Source organism: Prionailurus bengalensis, chromosome A2, assembly GCF_016509475.1.
Source record: "Prionailurus bengalensis isolate Pbe53 chromosome A2, Fcat_Pben_1.1_paternal_pri, whole genome shotgun sequence".
In the NCBI taxonomy this organism is placed as follows: domain Eukaryota; kingdom Metazoa; phylum Chordata; class Mammalia; order Carnivora; family Felidae; genus Prionailurus; species Prionailurus bengalensis.
This window is the reverse complement of record NC_057348.1, coordinates 76,054,578-76,073,416: the sequence shown is the minus strand read 5'-3', so window position 1 is coordinate 76,073,416 and position 18,839 is coordinate 76,054,578. Positions and strand designations below refer to the sequence as shown.

Here is an 18,839-nt window from a genome sequence, read left to right as displayed (position 1 = left end):
AGAAGGTGGGTTTTAGGTCATTGTGTCTCCTTATTCAACACTGAATCTTATAAATACAAGCACAACGAACTCTAAGTCAAATGTACTTGCACTTGATTATGTGTCCCTAGAATAGAGGGATTAGAGTGCCTCTGTCCCCATGGATTCTTCTTCATCCTCAGTTTCCCCTTCTCTCTGAATACACACTGCACAAATGATTGTTGGAAAAATGAAAAACTACAGACTTGGAATATTGTGTACGTTCCGCAAAACATCCTCCCAAGAACTATTTAAGCACCGATTCAAAAGCAATTAAAATGTTCAGATGCCTGTCATTAAGATTCAGATACAGTGGGGGTGCCTCGGTGGGTCAGTTGGCTACGCATCCAACTATGGCTCAAGTCATGATCTCATGGTTTGTGAGTTTGAGCCCCGCATCAGGCTGTCTGCTGTCAGCACAGAGCCCACTTTGGATCCTCTGTTCCCCTCTCTCTCTGCCCCTCCCCTGCTCACACTCCCTCAAAAATAAATAAACTTAAAAAGAGAAGATTCAAATACAGTGAATGAGGTATCGGGGAAGCACCAGGTTTGCACTCAACAAAACCCGATTCTAATTCTCCATGACCTTAAAAAGGCACACAATGGTTGCCCATCTCTATAACTGGACACCACCAAAGTCCTATTTTGAGAAGACGATGTGACAGTACAGGGGAAAGTACCGGATGAATAACATATTATAAAGAAACTGTTACATGCACCCATGCCCTGCTTTTCAGGACAATAAAATTGGTCTTCCCTGAGAACTGCAGCAGAAGATCGGCCATTAGGGTTCGGGGTGACAGCTCTTTGTGACTCTGTGGCTCCTTACTGAGGCAGAATGCTACATCCCACATTGGGAGTTGGAGCTCTCATCCTCAAGGGGTTTACCATCAAGTGGGGGAATCTAAGCCGTTCCATACATATACCGATCACATACGAACAGAAACAATAAATATAAGATGAAATGATATGCGGCCCAGGGGGAGGGAAAAATATTTCAGGAAGAACCTTGAAAAGGCACATAAACTGAGCCTGGAGGACAGCGAGATTATACCCGGGGAAATGTGGGGTGAAGGCAGGGGTCAGAGCATTCTAAATTGAGGGAACCGCCAAAGCCAAAGCTTGGGAGCAATGATCAGATCACTGTTGGCAGGAGACTAGAGTCTAAATGGGGGTGGGAGGGACCGGAAGTCCCCAAAGGCTGGGAGCAGGACACAGGAACCTCTCAATGTAAGGCTAAGGAACGTGGACTTTCTTTTGGAGACAGTGGGCACCACAGACAGCTTTTAGCTTTTGAGTGACATGATATGAGTATATATCCTTTTGGAAATCATTTTTGCTTTAGCTGTTTTGTCTAATATAAAAGGAATGTTTTACTTCCTGTCATGCTTTTGGAAAAAAAAAAAGCGACAATTTGGTGAATACATTCAAATTATACTTTAAACAGAATGTACTGTACTCGGGGAGCTGGCTCTTGTAAGAAATAGTATTTCCTTCTATAAAAAAAAAGTTCTAGTAAGTGAATTTCGTTGAACTGCATATCTGTCATCAAACATTTATTAGCATTTATCATGAGAGCATAAATTCAAAATTTTCATATGGGACTTCATTAATAGGGAATTCAGACCACAAGGAAAATATTAAGAGGGTCAAGAATAGCTAAATAGCGTAGGCACCATGTAATTTAATAATACTTTCATTTGGGTTTTATGGAAAAGAGAGAAGAAATTGGTGAGTGAAGGGTATTGCTTCCCAGTGACCAAGGGTCTTGGGGCCCAGATCAGGGAAGTTTCTTTCATGGTATAGGATTTCTCCCTTTGCCTAATTTTTGTTGTAATAATCTGGACACAGTTTTGTTTTTCATTTCCTTAGCGTAATTAAACTTTTTTTTAAAATTAGAAATGTAGTCAGCAGCGATGAGAAATACCACTGGTAAGGAAGTAGGCTCTATGACCCAGGGAATGAGGTGGAAGGCAGTTGAACTTGCCTTCAGAAACCGTCACTGGGGCCCAGAGGTGTATTAGTGCACCATTGTCACACTATGGGTCTGGCAGTTCGGTTAGGTTTTGGTTTTCGTGCCTGGATTGACCCGTGTCTGTAGAAACAGCTAACGCATTCCTCAATCCCACCAGTTCCTGGATCTGTGTGTGGTCGATAGCAATCCATCTAGCTAACTCACAGCAAATTTGTTTTTGAAAGATCATCCAGGGGACCACTGCACCCCCATTTATTTTTACGGATTATTTTGATTATTTTCATCGATTATTTGTACTGCCTAATTTTGTTCTTATTTCGAAAATCAGGACTAGAGCTGCTAATCCGATATCTAGAAACACTGAGGTGGAAAAAATAATTGGCCACAGGGGTCTCTGACAAATATTAAACAGATGAACAAAGTGGTTGCAAAGATTGTAACAGACATCCCAGTTGTCAGTTAATTCACGTGAGGTGCATTAAATTATTGAATCTGGAAGATGGTGATAGAGAAGAAAGCCTCTTAAGATTAATTCTGTGTAGAGTTCTCCCCAAATAAGGTACAATGAGGGATAAAAATCATAATTATAATAATAATGAGTCACAAATAGTTCCTTTTGGTCAATCACAGAGAACCATTATGAAACTTGGAAAATAGTCCATAACAGATCTAATACGGTCTGTCAGCAGAGAAAATCATGTCAGATTTTCCTAACATTAGGGAATCTGATAGAATCATTACAGTAGACTTTTTTCTTTAACAAAACATATAACTTTAAACACCGAGTTCGTTGCTTGAAATTTTAACTAAATACTAGATTTTTAAAACATTTTTATTACTAAATTGCTCTTATACAGAGAGCCATATGTTTTTGGTGCAGAGGTGCTATTTTGGGATTATTTTCATTAAGAAATTTTAAATCAAGGAGTACATCATGTTTCCGACTTATGCATTTCATTCCCACTAAATGTAATTTGGAATTGGTTGTGCTGTTTGAGTGTACATTAAATTAAAAAAAAAGGAAAAGGAAAAGAAACCAAAAACTAGTCCCCATATATACATATATATACATATATATACATATATATGTATATATATATATATTTTATTACCTGACAAAAACTTTTTCAGTTGTTTGATTAAAAGACTCATTTTTTCTTCTTCAGATTCACTTTGGTTTTTCATATTCCTCAGTTTGTCACTCAGCTGTAAGGCATTGCTTTTGGAGACTTCTGCCAGTTTGCTTACATTTTTGAGCTGGAATAAGGAAAGAACAACAAGGGAAAAAATACAACAGTTCCGCACATTGTGTAACGTTTAATTACTTAGCTGACCCAAATGAAATTCACTAAAAACAAAATAGAAGTCTAGATAATGAAACAAAAGATTTATTTTAAAGGATTCCTTTTATGGAAACCAATTTGACAATAAATTTCATATATTGAAAAAAAATAAAAAAAAATAAAAGGTGATATTATTTGTTTTCATTATCATGTTTTCTTAATAACGTGAATTTATCTGGTGGCGCCTGGCTGGCTCAGTTGGTAGAGCCCACAGCCCTTGATCCTGGGGTTGTGAGTTCAAGCCTCAGGTTGGATGTAGAGGTTGCTTACAAAATAAAATCTTAAAAAGAAAAAATAATGTGATTTCTCTCTGAAAACATTACTAGTGAGCAACATTATTATTTGAAAACAATATTGACCTAGTACTAATGACTTTGTCTGACACAAATGTAAAACCCAAATGCTGTTTTCATGAGACTTTTTGCATTCTATATCATCAGCAAATCACTTAGGACTCCTTTCAGTGGCCATTATGCTTAATAAACTGAGCATTTTCTTTTAGGTAAGTTCAAATAGTTACTCTTCTCAACACTCCTCAAGTTCAAATAACGTACTTTCTTTAAAAGCTAAAAAGAAAGCATTCCTCCTTTTAATAAATGAGTTTGAACTCAGAGCAGGCTACAAAGAAAAATCCCCAACACTTTGTACACTTGGTGGAGAAATGATAGGTCTAAAAGGCTTGCCCCCCCAGAAGTGCAAATTCTTAATTATGTGATTTGAGAAAGGTCCTGGGCTTTCCTTGAGATTCCAACAAATTAGAGAAAGAGGAAAAAAAACAAAAACAAAACAAAAAAAACAACAGAAGGCAATAGGACAATATCACCAGAAAGCTGAGCTGTACTGAATAAATTAATTGTGACAGAAGTAGAGCTAATTAGGATCAAACACAATTAGGAAAAAAAAAAATCTCCCTTTATTTCCCCACAAAAGGAGCCAGCTTAATTTGAGCTGTTGGATTTTTGTGGAAAAGGATTTAATTGCAGTCATTGGCAAATGATGAAAGAGAAAAGAAATATTTCCATGATTAAAAAAGATATGTACCTTCACTTTGTGGAGAGCTATTCCTTAATTCTCTAGAACTTTGAAAACCTTGAAATGGTCAGCTATTGCTAAGAGAGATCTTAAAAGTTCCCACCACGAGAAAAATAATGTAACTATGTGAGGTGTTGGATGTCAATCAGAGTTACTGTGTTAATCGTTTTGCAATATATACATCTATCAAACCATATGTCATACACCTAAAACGAATACAATGTTATGTGTCAATTGTATCTCAATAAAAATAAATAAATAAAATGGTTAGCAGTAAGAAAGAATGCATAGGAGTAAAACGAGAATTCCAGAAATAAATGCTCTGGACGGGAAAACACCAAAGTATCGAGATGGAATCTTGTGTGGATTAGTCGATGCTGTTTTCAGAAAGAAAGAGACTGCTAAATTACTTCACTCTTAAAACATCTCTCTGCAATCCATCTCCTGTCACAATTGACTCCTGAGAATTCTCTCACAATCTTTTCTGGCACTCTTCCCCCTTCTAATCAAGAGGAAAATAGCACACCATTGTATCAACACGAAACCCCTGCCCCAATCCTTTTCAGTTCTCCATGGATGTGCTGACTAAGCCAGATTCTGCTAAAACACACTTCAAGGGCTATCTTTTTTTTAATTATTATTTTTTTAATGTTTATTTATTTTTGAGAGAGACAGGCACGAATGGGAGGGTGGCAGAGAGAGAGGGAGACACAGAATCCAAAGCAAGATCCAGGCTCCGAGCTGTCAGCACAGAACCTGATGCGAGGCTTGAACCCACGAACTGTGAGATCACGACCTGAGCCGAAGATGGACACTTAACTGACTGAGCCACCCAGGTGCCCTCAGGGGCTATCTTTTAAAAGTAAAAGCTGAACACAGGGCTTATATAAACGGGGTGAGATTTCTGTGTTTTTGAGAAGGGGCAGTAAGGTGTAATAGTTTAATTAAGGTGTAATAATTTAAGTAAGGTGTAATAATTACATTAAACAATTGAAGATTATTTTAACCACCAGGATGCAGCACCAGGATTTGTATTTGTTAGTTCACTGCCGTGTTCCCAACACCTAGATAAATGTCTCTCACATAATAGGTACTCAGTGAATATTTGTTAAAGAATGATGAACAGCATATAAGTGGAAACTATATAGCAATGCAGAATTAGACTATGTAAATACAAATTTTCAACATTTAGGATGTGCAGAGATATCCTCCAGCTTGGCTCATCGGAGGCTTGTTCCAGAACTTGGGATTCTGGAGCATGTGGAGCAAGGGCTTAGGGTCAGCTAGGGCTCAGGTTCATCCAGGTGAGGCTCAAGAATGAGACTGTTGGGGCACCTGGGTGGCTCGGTCGGTTAAGCGTCCGGCTTCAGCTCAGGTCATGATCTCACAGTCTGTGAATTCGAGCCCCGCGTCGGGCTTTATGCTGACAGCTCAGAGCCTGGAGCCTGCTTTCAGATTCTGTGTCTCCCTCTCTCTCTGCCCCTCCCCTGCTCATGCTCTGTCTCTCTCTGTCTCAAAAATAAATAAAAACATTAAAAAAAAAAACTTAAAAAAAAATAAAGTCTCAATTAAAAAAAAAAAAAGAATGAGACTGTTGTTCTGTGTGTGTGTGTGTGTGTGCGCGTGTGCACGTGCAAGCGCACGTGTATGTGTGTGTATGCACACTCATCTCACGCACACACACACACACACAATCTTAGCCTTGGCTCTCAGTCCATTCTCAAGCTTGCTCCTCTGTCCTTCTGTCGATTCTGAGACCCAGAAGTAATTGTGTTCACTTCCTTTTTTGTGTTTTTCAGGAGCTGGTGTCTGTTGCTTACAAACAGGAATGTTAACTGGTATAATATTTAACTTACATTGTAAAAAAAAATTCAGCTCTTTGATTTTTCTCTTCATCAAAGACTCTATGTATATCGTCAAAAACGGACCAAATGAGGCCACACATCGTCATCTTGTTTACGAGATGAATCCAATGTGCTCACAGAATACCTAAAATTGCATTCATCATTCCAAGATGAACATAATGCATTCACAAAAAGAAACCTAAAGAAAACTAAGCAATTAAATATTACTCTCATTTACCAACACGGCTGGAAAAATAAATGAAAACATTTAAAATTATTAGAGACTCAATTATCAGGTACTTAACTATTAAAACGATTGCATCATATCTCTCAACATGGGAAGGAGTACGAGGCCCAAGGGTGTATTCCTATTAAAATATTTTTGGGGACACCTGGGTGGCTCAGTCGGTTAAGCGTCTGACTTTGGCTCAAGTCATAATCTCACAGTCCATGAGCTCGAGCCCCGCGTTTGGCTCTGTGCCGACAGCTCAGAGCCCGGAGCCTGCTTTGGATTCTGTCTCCCTCTCTCTCTGCCCCTCCCCCACTCACACACACACACTCTCTCTCAAGAATAAGTAAACATTAAGGGGCGCCTGGGTGGCGCAGTCGGTTAAGCGTCCGACTTCAGCCAGGTCACGATCTCACGGTCCGTGAGTTCGAGCCCCGCATCGGGCTCTGGGCTGATGGCTCAGAGCCTGGAGCCTGCTTCCGATTCTGTGTCTCCCTCTCTCTCTGCCCCTCCCCCGTTCATGCTCTGTCTCTCTCTGTCCCCAAAATAAATAAACGTTGGAAAAAAAAAAATTAAAAAAAAAAAAGTTTTTAAATAAAGTAAAATATTTTCTAAAATTAAATTCCAGGGCTGCCTGGGTGTCTCGGTTGGTTAAGTGTCAGACTCTTGATCTTGGCTCAGGTCATGATCTTGCGGACTGTGAGACTGAGTCCCACATAGGGCTCTGTGCTGACAGTAAGGAGCCAGCTTGGGACTCACTCTCTCTCTTCTCTCTCTGCCCCTCCCCTGCTTGTGTGCTCTCTCAAATAAACAAATATTTTAAAAAGTGTTTCAAATGAACTTCGAACATTAAAATTTGCATATTTAGTAGAATTTCAAATATACCCTTGAATTTATAAAATTTTTTCTTTACCTTGAGGGATCTATAGTTTTCAAAACTTTAAGGCTAGAAGTCTTCACATTTCTACGTAGTATTTGCTATAAAAGAGAAAATTCCACACAGGTCTATGTACTACAAGCATATACTTCTTTGTCACACACACACAATATACACACATACATAAAAATATATTTACACATGTACAGATAATACATATATAATAGAAAACACATCAATATTCACACGTACTTCTAAATGTACATTTACATCCACACTCATCTGTCTTTTTAATCCTATCTTTCCAAGCATATGAACACCTAATATTTAGAAGCTGTCCTTTCCCTTAAATGGCAGTTTTAAAAATTTCAAACAGTTTGCTTTTCTCTTTTGACTGCTACAGCTCTACAAGTAGAACAAGAGAAGACATATTTACCTGATTCTTCCAACCTTGAACCTGGTCGCTCAAATTATGAATCACAGACTCTGCTTCCTGAGCTTGCTGGAGGGCATGGCCGGAGAGGGTCCGGGAGCCACGGCAGCTGGGGTCCCCACAGGACGGAAGCACGCACGGCATGTCCCCTGGTACCCCACACACCTCACAGGAGAAATGATTTATGTTGAAAAGCAACATATTAGCAGAGTTTTTTCTAATGCCACTGGGTCACTGAGGCAAAGCACTGCTCTATGCATACGTGTTTCTTCAGCAGTGGTTCATGGATACAACCCAGTAAATGTTTCTAGGTACCTAAATATCTGAATCTTTTGTTATCAGCATTGTGTCAATCAATGCCATTTTTATGCTGAGAGTTTTGGGGGAAAACAGTCAAATACCTAGCATTTCTCACTAATTTCATTTTTTTTAATAAAAATTACCTTTTACTTATAGTAGAGTGGGAGGAGGAAATGATCATAATCTGTACCATTGTGGAAATAGCAAATAATATAAGTAAACATAAAACACTAAAATCAAGCCACAGTCTTACTCTGACTTTTCTCAAACTTTGACCTAGGATATAAAAAGTAAAATATAAATAAATGTATTTATATTGTTTCTATCTTATAGAACAGAGCGTATATATGTTATTTATATTTACACACTTATAAAACATAAATAAAATAAAATGTAAGACGGGGACATACAACTGAAGAGATCTGTATACCAAGTAGAAACTACAAACACTTTTACGACACCATCATGAATATTTACCTTTTCAACCAGTATTTGGATATCCGGGACTGTAATCTGCTTTAATTTTCCCAATGACAAATTTTCTTTTGAGCTTAGCGTATCAAACATGCTATGTAAGTCATTCCTGGTTTTTTCAGAGTTTTTTATGATAGAAGTGGTTTCAGTAATTTTCTTTTCAGCAGATGATGACCTCTGATAATGCTTCTTGATAGTCTCTGAGGGATCTATATTAATGCAAATTGAGGTCAGATAAATTTTGCAAAGACAAATCCAATTATATGCTGGTTATCAAGACCGTCCTTCCACAGTTTGACCATGGGCTTGGTCTCAAAGGTCAATACAAAAATTTGCCATCCTCTTCCTTGAATTTCCACCCAATGGGGAAGGATAAGAGATAGTGAAACAGATATCCATAGAATAGGTACACGGCACTGAGGTTGATCTTGCAGACATGGGTGTGAGTGTTGGCTTTACCTTTAACCGGTCTGAGTCTGTCCTGGAGCAAATCCGTCAACTGCTTAGATTGTGTTTGTTTGATGGTAATTTGTGAGGATTAAGTGAAATAATACGAGAACACTCTGTAAAGTGTTCCGCAAATGCATTAGCTATGTATTAATTAGTACCTAACCCTGACATAAGAAACCAACCCGGTTTACCTAACCATATGGAACAGGAGTTGCCGAATTTGTCCCGGAAAGGGCCAGGGAATAAATGTTTGAGGCTTGCTGGCCACCGCGTGTCTGTCACAACTTTTCACCTCTGCCACTGTAGAGTGAAACGGCCACAAGCAATATGTCAACAAACAGGTGAGGCTGTCTCCTAACGAAACTTCACTTTGACCCCTGACGTTGAGGACGATGGCAACGGCTCTCGTGGCGGAGTCCTTTCTACGTGCCTGCACTTCCTGTCAGTGTTCTTTCTTCCTCTTCACAGAACACTGTGAGGTCGCACTGGTGTGATTCCCCCCCCCCTCCCCCATGTTACAAGTGAGAAGATGAGGCTCTGATGAGGTAAGTTGTCTGAGGTCTCGCTGACAGTAAGAGAGAACGTCAGGATGTGAAGCCAGGTGGTTTGATTCCAGAAACTATGTTCTTAAGCACGTCCCTGTATTTTCCATACTTACCGTAAAATACAAATTCATGAAAGGGATATGGTACGTTTTACTGCAAATGACAGTGTAGCAGGACTTGAAATTATAACTCTTTATTTTAGGAACGTTGAGGGGCAGGGTCCTGATCTTGACCCCCTACACAACCATAATTTGGGCATGAGACAACCACACCTTCCTATTGCTTGAGATGCTTTTCTGCCTTTATTTCTCTGCCAAACTTTATCTTCATTTGTGAACTCCAAGTCAGAGGTCGCCTACTTCCCAGAGCCTTTCCCAGTAAACCCAGGGAGAATTAATTCTGTTCCCTCCTGCTCTGTTCCCAGCGTGGCTTGAAGATGCTGTAATACAGTCTTGTCGCTGTTTGGGGCTGCTTCCATGCCTGTCCTCCCCACTAGACCGGAGTAACTCAGGGCAAGAACTCGCCCTTCTCCCTGCCCCATCTCTACTGCCCTGCACACGGTCAGGTGTCCCGAGGAAGCTTCAGGAATTGCTGCTGGATTGTGAGCTTGAGAGGATTAACCTGGGGGCAGTGTTCTCCTATTTGGCTCCGGTGACCGCGGAGGCATTTTCTTTTTGAAATTGTACTGAAATAGAGCTCAGGGTGATTTTACTACATTTCAAAACATTCTGGGAAGGGTCCAGAAGCTTCATAAAATTGCCAGGAGTCCACAGTAGAAAAAAGGTCCAGACCGCCTTTATCTGGCATGTTCCGGACAGAGGCCGCTCCGCTGGCCGGGTCCTGGGCAGGTGACCACAAGGCACAGAGCCCTGACTCTGGGGGACACTGGGAGGGGCTGAGCAGGCTTCAATTTCCCCTGAGATGGACACTGTCCTCACAGCCTAATCTACACTCTGTCTCTCTGTCTGCGTGTGGATTCCTAGATGCCAGTCCAGATCTTTCGTGCCATCAACGGTTCTGAGGTGGCAATTTGGATGGCGACAGTTGAAATGTCCTTTCTCCGAGTCTCACGGTTTGTTCCTTTGACTCTGAGGGAAGAGCCAAGGCTTTCTGGGCATCACTGATGTCTGTGGAGGGACAAATTGGTTTTGGAACATCAGGGTCTAGTTCTAAAGCTGGCACCCCCTCCACTCTGGGGGCAGCTGCTGGGAACTCTCACAGGGCTCAGGCTTGAGGTGCTGGGGCTTGGTCTGCTTGCTTTACAACAGGGTGAGATGATCGCGAGTTGCCTGCCTTCCACAACAGCTTTCCCGAGTTGGGAAATTCCGCCCCCTCCCCCCAAAGCACGCCCTCCCCCCCACCCTCACCAGAGTGTACGTGTCCCAGCAATCCACTGATGCATTTTCAATCCTTTCAATGGGCACCTTCTTCCAGATAGGAATCAGACCAAATCCCTTACTCTTTAGAGAGTTTATTGAGCACCATCCCTAGTTACTTCACTAAATTTAGACCTTCCATGAGGGTCATGATTCTCTTTCAGGTGGAGATCAGATGAAAACCTGGAGCATGCACGCAGGGTAAGGAGACGCTCCCGACGACTTTGCCTTGAGACGTGCTTCGTGCACATTTTCTCTTTGCCTCTCCATTAGGTGGGTTAGGGGAGCGGACGTTCAGGGCTGCCTCTCCCGGTAGTGACAAGTTATCTGTTTCTAGATATAAAACGGGGATCTCATCAGAGATCAGGACATGAACTAATCCAAGTTCTGCTTTTGTGTTCCATTTTGCCTCCAAGTCAATCTTGGCTCTGGCGTGGCTCCCGTTCATTTTAACAGCATAAGATGAATTAAGGGCTTTTAGTACATTACAAGACTCCAAATCTCTACAAAGGTCTTACGAGAAACGTTCGCTGAAGTCCTTTTGGCCTCATATGCCTTTGCCTTTCTGGTTGCTGGAAATGGAGTATCACACATTGCTAGCTCTACTCATTATTTTCAGCAAATGCTACCCAAGCTCTGCCAGGTTTACAAAGTCAAAATACTCATGTGCAAATAATACCTTTAATGGGTGTGTTTTCACGTCCTAAAGTGCTCAGACACTATGGCAATGAGCACAGGGTGATTCACTAATGGAATGCACTATGGATTTCATCAACCTTTGTCCATAAACGATGTGCATTTTCTCTCTTACCCATGATGTTTGCAGTATGGGCCCGGGAGCGCAAATCAATTTCTTTCCGAAGATCTTCAAGTAAGAGGTCTGCCTCGTTCTTCACTCTTACCATTGTTTCTTTCAGATCTTGAAATTCATGTACTGCTTTCAGTTGCAGACTTAGCTGCATGATTTGTTCCCTAGAGGCAAAATGAGAGTAAACGTAGCAAAGCTCGTGTTACTTTTGATAGATCAGCGAAAAAACACCTAAAAATTGCCCTCATTATTAGGTAGCCTCATCGTTAGAATGCATCCCTCTTCCCTGATGTGTTGTTTGACAGCTTATAGCTCTGTTTATGGTTTACCTCTTTTGTTGCCAATTCAGCTGCCTGGACTGTTTCAGCACTCACTCAAAATAAGATCAGCATACAAGGTCTCCTAGAACAAAGGCTTTGAATCTTTCAATTTCAACTGTTTATACTCTTTCTGCCTCCCTTCGCTTTGGGTTTTCAAAAACAGGAATTCAGACATGGTTCATTTAAATCAATGAGATCCAATCTACATTCAGTTTTCAACACGGAAGTCCTCACCCAGCCTGCGGTAAAAACCAGTTCTTTCTTTAGAATAAATCTTGCTTGCAGCCAGGTTCCTTCTAGCACCACTTGTGTACAAGGTCTCAACTTTTTTTTTTTTACATTTATTTATTTGTTTTGAGGGGGGCGTGCAGAGAGAGAGAGAGGGAGAGAGAGAGACAGAGAGAGAGAGAGAATCCCAAGCAGGCTCTGTGCTGTCAGTGCAGAGCCCGATGTGGGGCTCAAACTCCTGAACTGTGAGATCATGACTGAGCTGAAATCAAGACTCTATGCTTAACTGACTAAGCCACCCAAAGGTCTTAATTTTTAATTCCCATGAGTGACAAGGAGGTTTCCTTGTTGTGAGTACCCTCGGTACATTCATTCTCCTCACCTCCTTCTCAATAGCACACATCTTGGTTCCACTTCGATTACTGGGTTCAGCACCCACAGTGGGTTCAAGTGAATAATTGCTATACATCCCTCGTGATCAGGAAATTCAGTGTAAATCTTGAAAAGCACAGTTGAGGAAAATCACAATATGAATCCACGGCGCTAATTTATCTCCGTGGAAGTGCCAAGCATTAGCTAACGTTTCCGAGCATTTTCTGCTCTAACTCTCCCGTCTAATTTACAGACTTTTCCTTCAGGGGCCAACTGTCAGGACTACAATTCACCAGGCTAATAATAATAATAATAATAACAATAACAGTGCAGTACAATGTAGTTACTATTATAATTAGTACTCTTGAAGCACTTATAATGCATCAGACATCGAGCTAAGTGGCTTGTCTGAGTAATTCTCACAAGAAACCTTGAAATAGAGACTGTATCCCCTTTTTGTTGATGAAGAAACAGAAGGTTGGAGAAGCTAAAAAACTTGTCCACGGCCACACAGCAGTAAGTGATTTCAGTCATGGAATCTATACCCATGACGCCCTGGGTTCCCTGTCCTCCCCTCCCCCTTCCTTTGCAATTTGCCCAGCCGACCTCTCCTGTAGAACTAAACCCAGCCTGGAGAACATCAGCTGGGAGAGGGTGGCCTCTGCTGTCGGGGGTCCCTCGGCGAGGCAATGGCCAATGAAGTACAAAGAGGTGGAAGGATGGAGAAGGAAACGTATGTCTTTTTCTGAAGAAATCACGGAAGGCGTCCAGGAGGAGGTGGTGTTTTGGTGGTTGCTAACGAGGAATAGGAGCTCAGCAGGCGGAGCAGGAGAGGGCAGGCATGCTGGTTTCTGGCAGAAGCGGCCCAATGCTCACTGATTTCCTCATCACTCCAGGCCTGGCCCTGGGACTCCTGCTTCTCTTGCTCTCTTCTGCTCTACTGGGGGGAGGGGGGGGGTGAGGGCGGGGGAGGGGGGTTCTTGTAGTCTCTGTTCAGCATGTGCACTGTGGATTGGCTCATTCTGCTTTCTCAGTTCCCCTTCGTTTGCCATTTGCTATAACCACAAACCGGTGGTCCGTGGGCAAAGCGCATTCTCAAGACACATTGATTTGGCCTATACGGTACTTTTTATTTATTATGATTATTATTTAATGTTTATTTATTTTTGAGACAGAGCGTGAGCAGGGGAGGGGCAGAGATAGAGAGGGAGACACAGAATCTGAAACAGGGTCCAGGCTCTGAGCTGTCAGCACAGAGCCCAACGCGGGGCTTGAACTCACGGACTGTGAGATCATGACGTGAGCCGAAGTCGAACACTTAACCGACTGAGCCAACCAGGCGCCCCTATACGGTGCGTTTTAAAAGCACTGTTGGGTGAGCTGGCTATATTTTAAAGTGGGTACATGTCCATAAAAATCTGGATGTCTAACATCTCTTGAAAAGTGGGGAGATCTGGGGACCCAGGGCCCTAATCCCGTGGGACAACAGTCCTTACAAGACGCTGGATGTGCCGGTTCTCACCTGCCAGCTTGACCTGGCCACGTGACTTCCCTGGGCCCCTTAGCTGCATGGCCCTTCCTCTGAACTGTCTGGGGGGACTGTATCTTCTTCCTTCTGCAACTTTGTTTTGAGAGAGAGAGTGCACATGCACATGCGCGTGTGTGAGTGGGGGAGGGGCAGAGAGAGAGGGAGAGCAAAACTCCTGCAAACCCCGAGCAAGTTCCACACTGTCAGCACAGAGCCGGACGTGGAGCGGAGCTCAATCCCACAAATGGTGAGATCGGTGAGATCGTGACCTGAGCTGGATACTTAACAGACGGAGCCACCCAGGCGCCTGCCCTCTTCCCTGTGTTAACTTTTAAAGCAATTACCATCTACTTCTGGGATTTGTGCCTGGTGATAATGAATGGCCTTTTACTTCCACCTGTGTTTTATATAACACAAAACTCTTCAGCTTCAACTCTTCCTCAATCCAGGACCTTCTGTGGGGGGCGGGGGACAGTTTGCTATATAAACACAATCCTTTTGGTTTCTTAGTAGACTATATGCTCAGGAAAGGGCAGAAACTATATCCAATGCCTCCCGGTTTTGCCCAGAGCACTTGGCAAACTTTTTTCTGCAAAGGTCCAGATAGTAAACATTTTAAGCCTCGGGGGCCATTAGTCTCTGTCACAACTACTCTACTCTGCCATGGTCCTGGGAAAGCAGCCACAGAGGATATGGCGACAAATGGACTCGGGTGCGTTCCAGTGAAACTTCATTTACACAACTAGGGGATATGTCGGATTTTGCCTGCGGTTTGCTGACCCCTGGCCCATAATTTCCGGAAATGTTTGACGAATGAAAAAAAGGAATCAACGACATCTAATAAAAATGACTATGCATTTGGAGGAAATTGTCATACTTATTACAGGACTTTGCATTAATGTAGGCGTTTCTCAACAACTGAAGAATTTGGGAAGATTTAGCAAATCTTCCCATGTGCACGACTGAAAAAAATATATTTGTATTATAAACTACCCTATTGCCAATTTTGCATCTTTCAGCTCTGCTGGGTTTGGGCTTTCCCAAAGCAAGCTCTTAACGATTGCCTTTTTGTTATGATCAATGGCATCTGGAAAGATCACATGTAATCCTAACTAGGTGAGAAAGAGACAGCCAGCCGTGATCGCCAGGCTGGTTATTAACTGAATTATTTCCCTAGTGTCCGCATAGGTATGTTTCTCAGCTGAAAGCTGTTAAAGTTCAAAAGGGGTTCAGGTAAATCGGGAACTTGGCTATCTATTGCTTATGCACAAATCTTACCGAACAGAGTCTTGATAATCCTTGGCTTTTAAGAATTCCCCAGATGAGAAAACAGGATGTTTTAAAATCCTTTCTATTTCAGACATGTTCTCTCTGAGGCCTTTGAAGTCGGCCTCACAGACAAGCAGGGTCTCTGTTTTATCTTCCGTGTTAGCAGCCAGCCCAATTAACCCTTGCACTGCTTTGGAGAGGGAAGCAGCAGCACGGTCCCACTGATCAAAGCACCGGTGACACGGAAGACAGGCAGGGAATTCCTGGCCGTGACCCCGGGCACAGCGATCGCAGCGAGGGCCGCTCACACCCTCCCGACAGCGGCACATGCCTGTGTTCTGGTCACAGACGGGCTTCTGGGTACCTTCTGTGTTGCAGTCACATGCTAAAACACAAGAGAGAAGGAGCAGAGAATGTCAGTCCCTTGACCTTTTGTTTAGGACTAGCTCAAGAATAAAGTACACTCCTCTCTCCCGAGAATGTCCCCAGTTCCCATTTCTTTTATTTATTTATTTAGAGAGAGCACGCACACATGTACGAGTGGGGAGAGGGGCAGAGAGAGAGAGAGAGAGAGAGAGAGCGAGAGAGAGAGAGAGACAGAGAGAGAGAATCCCAAGCAGGCTCCGTGCTATCTGCACAGAGCCCGACCTGGGGCTCGATCCCATGAACCTTGAGATCATGACCTGAGCTGAAATCAAGAGTCAGACGCTTAACTGATTGAACCACCCAGGCACGCCCCTCCCCACTCCACGCCCATGCCCATTTCTGAGGTGAACATTTAAAATTGGTATAATTATAGAGACCCAGGCAATGGTCATTAAATACAGCATCCCTCTTTACATTCCACTAACAAACCAGTTCGTGGTTTCTTTTCTTTTCTTTAAAGTTTATTTACTTTTGACAAAGAGAGAGAGAGGGTGAGCATGAGCTATGGAGGGGCAGAGAGAGGGAGACACAGAATCCAAAGCAGGGTCCAGGCTCTGAGCCATCAGCACAGAGCCCGATGCAGGGCTCGAACGAGCTGTGAGACCATGACCTGGGCTGAAGTTGGATGCTTAACCAACTGAGCCACCCAGGCGCCCCTAGTTTGTGGTTTCTATCTGGAAAATCTTAGGGACCATCTTTACTGTGCAAGTGTTCATGCTCGGGCTTCTTTACCAATTCGGGTAACATGGATCTACTGGTGGTTGACACATACTCCCCCACGGGTGGCTCAGGCATGTCAGAGAGTCTCTCAGAATTCTCCTGAACACCCTCTGTCTTCGTAAAACCCAGCCTGGGTGTGTGGACCCATGCTGTTTTCCATTCTATAAGGCAAATTAGTCCATTCTCAAAAAAGGGGGGAAATCGCTCGTTCGGATTCACCCAAAGGAGTTGAAAACTTACGTCTGCACAAAAACCTGCAGACAGGTGTTTACAGAAGCTTTGTTTATAATTGCCCAAACTTGGAAGCAACCAAGATGTCCTGCAGTAGGTGAGTAGATAAATGAACCATGGCGTAAGGGATATTTTTCAGGGCTAAAAAGATACGAGCTTATCCGGCCATGAAAAGACACGGAGGGACCTTAAATGCATCATATTACCTAGTGGAATAAATCAATCTGAAAAGGCTACATACTGTAGGATGCTGATTACCAGACATTCTGGAAAAGGCAAAACTATGGAGATAGTAAAAAGACGAGTGGTTGGCATGGGCTGTGGGAAGAGGGGTGGAGAGAGCAGAACGGGTGGAGGGCAGAGGTTTTTAGGGCAGTGAAAATATTCCATGTGGTACCATAATGGTGGATACACATCCTTATACATTTGTCCAAAGGCACAGGATGGAAAATACCAAGAGTGAACCATAAAGTGAACTATGGGCTTTGGTGGTTATGGTTTATAGTTTCATCAGTTGTGACAAATGTGTCACTGTCTTGGGGATGTTGATAATGGGGAAGGCTATGCATGGAGGGGTGGTGGGGACATACGGGAAATCTCTGTACCTTCCTCTCAATTTTGGCATGAACCTAAAACTGCTCTCAAAAAAATAAAGTCCTTTTAGAAAGGGAAAAATTAATTTTGTCTTAGTTAAAAAAAAACCCACAAAAAACAAAACTAATGCCACATGTTCTTCATTTGAGTAGGTTTCTGATAAAGGCAGAGGATGGAGGAGGGACGGAGCTATGGAAGTTACAGCAATTTCCAAAAGGTCAGGGAATCATTAGCCTAACTGCAAGGAATAAGTGATTTTAAAATGCATTTTGGGGGCACCTCGGTGACTCAGTAGGTCAAGCATCGGCCTCTCGGTTTTCGGCTCGTGATCTCACGGTTCATGAGTTCAAGCCCCACATGGGGCTCTGTGCTGGCAGCACGGAGCTTGCTTGGAATTCTCTCTCTCTCTGCCTCTCCCTTGCTCACTCTGTCTCTCAAAAAAATAGATAAATACACTGGAAAAATAAAAATAATTTTAAAAATTTACAAAATGCATTTTACAGCCTGAGTAAAAATGTCAATGACAAATAAAAGCTGATTGACATGCTAGGCTCCTTAACTAGATGCCATCTATCCAGTATGTTCACTTTGGCCTCAGCAGGAACCCCCTCGGGGGCAACACTAGGTCAACTTCACCAGCTGGAGGCCCAAGTTCCTCTTATAAACCACCCTTCCCCAGGAGCGTCAGGGGGGTCTGTAGCCTGAGCTGATCATTTGCAAAGTTTTCTCTATAAAAGATGAAATCTTTTCAGAAAATAAGATTATTGAAATATTAGAGGGGCACAGAAGAAGAGGCTTAGATGGATTTTCCAGGAACCAAAATTCTTCCCTGGTTTTTTTTTTTTTTAATTTTTTTTTTTTCTTCAACGTTTTTTATTTATTTTTGGGACAGAGAGAGACAGAGCATGAACGGGAGAGGGGCAGAGAGAGAGGGAGACACAGAATCGGAAACAGGCTCCAGGCTCTGAGCCATCAGCCCAGAGCCTGATGCGGGGCTCGAACTCACGGACCGCGAGATCGTGACCTGGCTGAAGTCGGACGCTTAACCGACTGCGCCACCCAGGCGCCCCCCTCCCTGGTTTTTAATGTAGCAATTACACTTAGAAAACTAAGTGGGACCGGGAAACTACTGAGCATAGGTATTTGAATGGGGCAAGGAGATAAAGGCAATTTATTTTGGTCACAAAAGCACATTCATAGGGGCACCTAGGTGTCTCAGTCGGTTAAGCATCCGACTCTTGATTTTGGCTCAGGTCATGCATGATCTCATGTTCGTGAGATCAAGCCCCACATCAAGCTCTGGGCTGACAGCATGGAGCCTGCTTGGGATTTTCTCTCCCGCTCTCTCTGCGTCTCCCCTGCTCTCTCTCTCTCTCAAAATAAATAAATAAATCTAAAGAAAAAAAAGCATGTTCATAAAGGAATAGAAAGGAGGAAAGAGTTACCA

At 42.7% G+C, this 18,839-nt stretch overlaps 1 protein-coding gene across 1 annotated transcript in view; it reads right to left on the bottom strand.

Annotated features, from left to right (window-relative positions):
- LAMB4 (laminin subunit beta 4) overlaps nt 1–18,839 on the bottom strand; it is a 99,934-nt gene that overhangs the window by 13,771 nt on the left and 67,324 nt on the right. The window contains exons 25-29 of the mRNA XM_043588590.1: nt 15,431–15,806; nt 11,708–11,868; nt 8,529–8,734; nt 7,755–7,916; nt 3,106–3,250 (exon numbers count right to left, since the gene is read on the bottom strand). Of these exons, the coding sequence (XP_043444525.1) occupies nt 3,106–3,250; nt 7,755–7,916; nt 8,529–8,734; nt 11,708–11,868; nt 15,431–15,806 (1,050 nt within the window). The remainder of the gene's footprint in view (nt 1–3,105; nt 3,251–7,754; nt 7,917–8,528; nt 8,735–11,707; nt 11,869–15,430; nt 15,807–18,839) is intronic.